Source organism: Temnothorax curvispinosus, unplaced genomic scaffold (assembly GCF_003070985.1).
Source record: "Temnothorax curvispinosus isolate PA1 unplaced genomic scaffold, ASM307098v1 QBEX01002434.1, whole genome shotgun sequence".
Classification (NCBI taxonomy): Eukaryota; Metazoa; Arthropoda; class Insecta; order Hymenoptera; family Formicidae; genus Temnothorax; species Temnothorax curvispinosus.
Genome location: NW_020212214.1, coordinates 1 through 6,592, shown reverse-complemented (window position 1 = coordinate 6,592; position 6,592 = coordinate 1). Strand labels below are relative to the sequence as shown.

Below are 6,592 nucleotides of genomic sequence, written 5' to 3'. Positions count from 1 at the left end.
AATATTGTCGTCACGTATACCAAAAATTAACAAAAATATTAATTTTTTTTCGTTTTCGATATAAATTTGACCACCATGACCTAGATTTTGATGCGTACTTTAATTCTAGACAAGAATTTTGCATTTCTATAAAGTCAATTAAAAGATTAGTGCTAAGAAAAAAAGCCGGTATTACAGACGGCTTTAGGATCCCCTTAAGATATGTATGTACACAATCGACTCCCTGGTGTGCTCGGGCAGTCGGGCTCGAAATCGCACTACGCGTTTAAAGCCTTGTGTACACCGGGCTTTACGTATGTACATACATACACAGAGCGCTCCGTCTCTATCCTTGTGACGACAGCAGACGAGCAGACAGCTCCAGTACTCCACACGAATAGACGAAGCGTCTCGGTGTACGTAGTGGAGGGGAAAAAACACCGATGTGCTCGGGCAGCGGGCAGCGGGCTCGAAATCGCACCACTTGATTTGTGAATTTGTGATTTGTGTATACAGTTGTAACTTGTAAACAGAGCCGGAGAGCCCGAGAGCATATCAGAAACGTGAGGAACACCGCGCGAATCATGCGTCCAAAGAAAGACGACGATTATCTTGAATTCGTGGATTAATAATCGTGGAACTATCGTAAGTGAAGAATCAGCGCACTTTGGATATTTAAAAAAAGGTGTTAATTACTAGGCGTCCTAACCTCGAAATTTGAAAAGGTTAAAGGGGTATCATAACTAATCACTAATCGGTTGCACATTAAAAAAGAGAGCATCTTATTAAGTCGCAACTACTTGGAATCGTCATTATAAAACCTCTTTCAGTTCAAGAGGACACAACATGAAAGTGTAAGTTATCAAGTTCGTTAGATCTCGTTTCGCTCGCGATAATCGTTAGCTTTTACCGCCGTCAATCTTTCAGCATAAAAGGAAATTGGAACACCCTTCTGAGCAATTACGAAGTTCTGAATATTTTGCAAAACACGAAGTCTTATAAGAAGCAGATGAATCAGCTCGCGACTATTACTTATCAGACGATTAAGTATCTGGAAGACACGCCGTGCAAGAAGCAGAATCCAGAAAAAATCCACGAGTTCCTAAAAGCGATGGAACCCATTAAATTGACCAAGGCCGAGAAGCTTACTCTTCTCAACCTCTGCCCCACTACATTAGTCGAGATACAATTGGTATGGTTCCTTTCCTAACAAATATCCTAATTAGGAAGCGGTGGAAAGGAAAGATTTGAGTCTCTGAATATTTCAATGGACTATAGATCTATTTTGAAATGTTTATATACAGATGGTTGAAGAGAGCGAGGAACGGCTGTCGGAGGAAGAAGCGAAGACCGTGCTTCAGATCGTCGCAAATTTGCGGGATGAGCAGGACGCAGAACAAGAGACCTAATTTTAGATCTTAAAAAATAACTTATTTAAATATATTTTGCGTATGTACATTTTATTTATAATAAACACGACTGGAAATAGTGTATAATTAAATTATTGTGCGTGCGTAATAGTGGATAGCCTTATTATCTCTTTTGATCTCCAAGATCGTCTATAGAGTCCTCGTCAATCTGAAAAAGAGCAGAATTTTCCATTAAGAAACTTTTGCGTTTGATGGCTTTTATTCTTTTTTCCCTCCTTTTAAAACTGTAACTTACTTGTGGCCATTTCTCAGGTATCACCTCGAATAAGTCATCCTTGACGTCTCCCTGTATGACAATCTCATCATCGCCAGTCACACTGGATCCACAGGCAAACTTGCTGCCGAAAAATTTCGCTGCTACCTTTAAGTCGATGTCTGTAAAGAATATATATTTTTCAACATTGAAATTATTTATTTTGCAATCCGTTTAAAGGGTCGATTTGATGTGTTACCAAAAGTGCTAAGGCCAGTTACAACTGTGACAGATTTCTTCTTTCCTCTAGGTGCTCTAGAGATGGTCACCAACCGTGGTATATCCTCTTTCTTCTTGGTTTTCAGCATACCCTTACCGCCTCGCTTCTGCCGCTTCTTCTCATCCTCCCCTGTGCTGACTTCGGTGGAGCCATCCTCTGTAGCTGGATTAGAACATAGTCTTTCAGTTAAAACCTCCGACTGTCCAACTGTCTCCGGTGATCAAAATTCTCCATAATTACCTAATTTCATCTTCTCAAATTCGGTAGGCAGATTTCTCTCCAGCCACTGCTTGCACTTGTCATATTCCGGATAGTATTCGCAGTACTGCAAATCAACAATTGGACCTTAATTCACGTTATCCCGTTGGAAGAGATGAAAAAATTAGTGCAAAACGTTTATTATTTTGTTTTCTTTCTCTAAGATGCGATATGCTATAATTAATTTTCAGTTATAATTAATTTCATTTTAACGATTGTCAATGATGACTCGTCTATTTTCGTCATCGAGTGCACTTTCTTCGCATCGATATCGAAAGTAGTGACTTACCTCGATGGGTAGCGAACAGTTCCCGCAGTACTGGACCCGAATAGGATAAGTGACATTAGGATCCGGTCCCAATCGAAACTCCGGCTGTTCCTCTGCTGACATCCTTGCGGCGTCTAACCTTACTCCTTACTCGCGGTCTCGTCGGGCAGTCCTTTCAAGTCGAGGTCGTTTTAGAAATTTTTCCTCCGTGCCGCGCTGATCTTCCTGGAAACGCAACGTTACTTATTTTCATGTATACAAACAACTCTGCCGACAAATATCTCGCACCGCGCGCACCGTTAGGTTAGGAGCCGCCAGGGATGTAGAGACCTGCAGATCGATTTTCAAGACTCGATAGCGTAGAAAGTGATTTTCGATTTCTTGAAAAGCTGCTTGAAAATTGTAACCAATGCGCGCGATGCGACTCGTCGTTTTTAGCACGCGTGCAATCTAGTGAATTATTACAAACACACCATTTATATCCATTTCGATCAAATGCAGATTATGCACAATTCGTATATATATAATTATCGACTACGTTTACACGGCTGCTTATAATCCGGTTTAATAACTATATACTGTATACTATCGGATTTAAAATTTTTCTTCTTTTGATTACAACGATCATTTAAATATGAACATATATTTTAATACTCTAAACATTTGAATCAATTTTTTATATTTATATATTAAAAAAGTTGTAGTTTTAATTAAGTATCAAAAAAGACTCATATCTAAATGATCATCTTAATAAAAAAATTTTTTGAATCGAATAACATACGGAGTGTTATTCAACCGGATGACAAGCCGCCGGGTAAACGTAGTCAATAATAAATATACATTTTAATATTTCTAATCTTGTTTTACAAATCAAAGAATACAAGAAATTAATAATTTTATTTATATAAAAAAATAAGATATTGTTTGATGGTTTTCTATTAATCACCGAAAGTTAATTACAATTTAAAGTCAAATAGCGTTTTCGACTGGACCGGATTTAATCGCTTCTACAGCGATTAACCCTCGGAGAACACTACACGTACCTATTTTTTCATTCACGGAGAACACTCTGGGTCAATCTGATGACCCTAATACATTCACTTTGATCGTACATCATTTTAAATTGACGAGTGCGATCAGCTTGAAAAAATTTCCAGATGTACTTGGAACATTGTTAAATCAATTGATATAAATAAAAAATGCCGTTGGAATTACTTACATATTTAAAAAAAATTGTTTAAATTTAAAAAAATTTTTTATTAAGTTTTTTAAATATATGGTATCCGCAGAGCTCTAACAGATACCATAGCGCATGCGCATATGGCTTCTGCACATGGTGTAAGGATTACATGGTGTGCTCAATTGGTGTCTTTCTTTCTCTAAAATCGTTTCTCTCTCTGCCGCTCACGTCGAATTGTGTAAGCAGTGGTACCACCACTAAAAGTAACTAGGAAATAGGAAATTTGAACGGATTATGTTGCAAACTGCCTCCTGAAAATGTATTGCAACGATGAATGATATTTGAAGATACGTTGTATTTATTAGAAATTCTTGAAAAGTATTATTGTTTAGGGCTTCAATGATTTCTCAACAAATGGAAAAGTATTAAAGAAAATTTAAAAAAATAATACTTGTAAAGCCTCATGTACAAAGAATGTAATAGTATATTAAAATTGCAATACTTCCTTTTTTCGAATGTTTTAATGCTTCTATTTTTTCCTTTGCTGGTTTTGAATGAATTAATGCAAAAAGACAGAATTATTGTCATTGATTAATGGCATGAATAAAGCCTAACCTTTTGTCCGATGATAATGTATATATTAAGTATAAAAGCACTCTAGTATCTTACTGGCTCAAAGGATGTGGCGATAACTTTTGAATGCAGGGGTCATACGTTCGAATCAATTGTTTTTTTTTTTATTAATTATTTGTTGCCCGTAAAAGTAACATAACAATTATTAATTTTATATGAAATTGGCGTTTAAAAATATGTATTGGCGAAGTATAATATAACTAATTATAGGTATACATAATCAACGAAAAATTAAATTATTGAAATTTAATATAATTTATTAATTATTCCAATTTCATGTATTTTTTTTATTCATTATTCTTGATTACATTTCTAATTTCTGTTTCAATAATTGTACCTATTTAAAATTAATTTGTTTACAACACAAGGTGGTACATTAATAAACCGCTTAAAAGGAAAGTCGATACACGAAAATCAGATCTTTGAAAAAAAATTTGTCACACCTTTTACATTTAAAATATTATTACTGATATTTTTGAAGAGAGAGAAGTGATTAATGTTTGTGAAAAGAAATGCAAAGAAGCAAAAATAATTAGTATAACAACTTTTATTTGTAATTGGACTTTTCTTCTGAAAAAAGGTAGTTGAAAATGTTTAATAACAAGAAATTTAATATTATATTTATATAAATATAATTTTGACACATTCTTTCAGTGATGTTAGAGTACGCAGGTAAGTACATTTTAGACACAAACAAACTTGCTATTAATTAAATATTATTCCGTTGTATGTATATATATATATATATATATATATATATAGATTTGCAGAAAGAGTATGATTTTATATACATTACATTATACACATTACATTATACATTACATATACATTATACTCGTGCAATGACAACATTAGTTTAATTTACGACACTAGTTTCTTCATTTTCTTCTCCTTCTTTCTTCTCTCTCTGTTTACATACGATTTTTTGGCATTTTCTTTTATTCGTATGTACGTACGTGTTCTCACCAGACACAATAAAACTTCATCAGGTAAGGAATCTTTGTACTCAGCCACCGCATTTCTTGTGAAAAAGTACATTTATATAATTACATAACACCACATTACAAATACAAATGTGTATGTGTTTTTATATACTTACTTGTTTACATTTGGAGCTTCTGAACAATTCAAAAATAACGTTGGCACAGCCGATGGTAGTAGGTGACGTTTCTTAACAGGGTCTTTCCGTGCTCGACCTTGATGAAAGGACTCTTGACTAAAATGAACCGAGCATATCCTTGCTGAAAATAATATAATGTATAAATAATAAAACTTAATACATTGTATTAAATATGGCTTTATAATTTTTATTTCAAATTAAAGATTTTCATATTTTGAATTGTAAAATATTTTTACTTATATACATGAACAAAGTGCTAATTTGTTTTTATTATTTTCTGTTCATATTAATAACATTTCATGACATTTTTACTCCATTTGTAAATACAAAATTTGAGGTTATGTTAGTAACTAAAAAATATTATTTTTTATTCATTTTTATTTTTCAATTAATATACTTTTGCACGTTTATGTACAATATCAAACTTACCAAATTCAACTTTTGGTGGTAAAACATAGCCTCCTATTTTTTTCAGCCATCCTTCCCGCATTACTTCATTTTTCGGTAGCTGAAAAAAATTCACAGTTTCCTCACGAACCCCCGTTGTTTTATTTCTACAACTTTTAACAATACACCGCACCATTTTTATTTTAAATTTATATATTGTCGCAACGCAAACAGACCCACTGTTTAACACAAAACAATGTACCGTACTTCTGAGGGTGCCGTCCCATGGCGCGTATTGCGATACGCGCGTATCGGGCGTATCGAAGTCTGCGGCCAATCACAGACGATCCGCCGATTTTGGTACGCCGAAATTTGCTCCTAAACGTCCCATGGAGCGGATTTCATCAGATTAAGCGTAAGCGGACCAGCGGATCGCCAATCACAGAATCTTTCCGATAGAGCCCTTTCAAAGATTCCGTTGAAACGGATCCGTGATTGACGATCCGCTGGTTACGCTTCCGCTTTATCCGCTCCATGGGACGGTAGGACCGTTTGGCGACGCGTACTGAACACACGCACACAAACACGCTTGTGACGCATGCACCTAAAAGGGCAAACGTCATAACCTCCAAAGTGAAGCCAGTTGTACGGCAAAAAATCTATGTTGAGATCGAGATCGCCAAGGTATTCGCCACCGCTTAATCTAGATCCAAATCACCTAGATTACCCCGAGAACAGTGTCACCACGTCGATTTACATTTCAGATCCAGATCGCCCTCGTTTTCTCCTCGAAGAGGATCATTTCGCTTGCATTCGCCGAAGAATTTTTGTGACTTTTGCGTGACATCGGTGTACGGCAGTGTC

General features: G+C 35.4%; 3 protein-coding genes across 7 annotated transcripts; 1 reads left to right on the top strand and 2 right to left on the bottom strand.

Moving 5' to 3' along the window:
- The first annotated feature begins 333 nt into the window (after positions 1-333).
- Positions 334-1,468, top strand: LOC112451635 (DNA-directed RNA polymerase III subunit RPC9-like). Of its 3 annotated transcripts, none has more exons than XM_025011394.1 (4): positions 334-624; positions 705-833; positions 907-1,171; positions 1,284-1,468. In XM_025011394.1, exons 2-4 carry the CDS (start codon positions 826-828, stop codon positions 1,386-1,388), a joined length of 378 nt encoding a protein of 125 aa, XP_024867162.1. In that variant the 5' UTR covers positions 334-624; positions 705-825; the 3' UTR covers positions 1,389-1,468. The 3 variants fall into 3 exon arrangements, with proteins under 3 accessions (XP_024867162.1, XP_024867163.1, XP_024867161.1); XM_025011395.1 differs by having other exon boundaries at positions 679-833; XM_025011393.1 differs by having other exon boundaries at positions 334-833.
- Positions 1,419-2,817, bottom strand: LOC112451634 (density-regulated protein homolog). Of its 3 annotated transcripts, none has more exons than XM_025011390.1 (6): positions 2,706-2,817; positions 2,430-2,633; positions 2,123-2,207; positions 1,862-2,044; positions 1,645-1,784; positions 1,419-1,557 (listed from the first exon to the last, which is right to left on the bottom strand). In XM_025011390.1, the coding sequence occupies exons 2-6, from the start codon at positions 2,529-2,531 to the stop codon at positions 1,513-1,515; spliced, it is 555 nt and encodes a 184-aa protein (XP_024867158.1). In that variant the 5' UTR covers positions 2,532-2,633; positions 2,706-2,817; the 3' UTR covers positions 1,419-1,512. The 3 variants fall into 3 exon arrangements, with proteins under 3 accessions (XP_024867158.1, XP_024867160.1, XP_024867159.1); XM_025011392.1 differs by having other exon boundaries at positions 1,669-1,784; XM_025011391.1 differs by lacking the exon at positions 2,706-2,817 and having other exon boundaries at positions 2,430-2,697.
- A 2,265-nt stretch (positions 2,818-5,082) lies between these two features.
- Positions 5,083-6,406, bottom strand: LOC112451636. Its single transcript, XM_025011397.1, has 3 exons — positions 5,771-6,406; positions 5,321-5,462; positions 5,083-5,242 (listed from the first exon to the last, which is right to left on the bottom strand). The coding sequence occupies exons 1-3, from the start codon at positions 5,922-5,924 to the stop codon at positions 5,083-5,085; spliced, it is 456 nt and encodes a 151-aa protein (XP_024867165.1). The 5' UTR covers positions 5,925-6,406.
- Between the last annotated feature and the right edge of the window lie 186 nt (positions 6,407-6,592).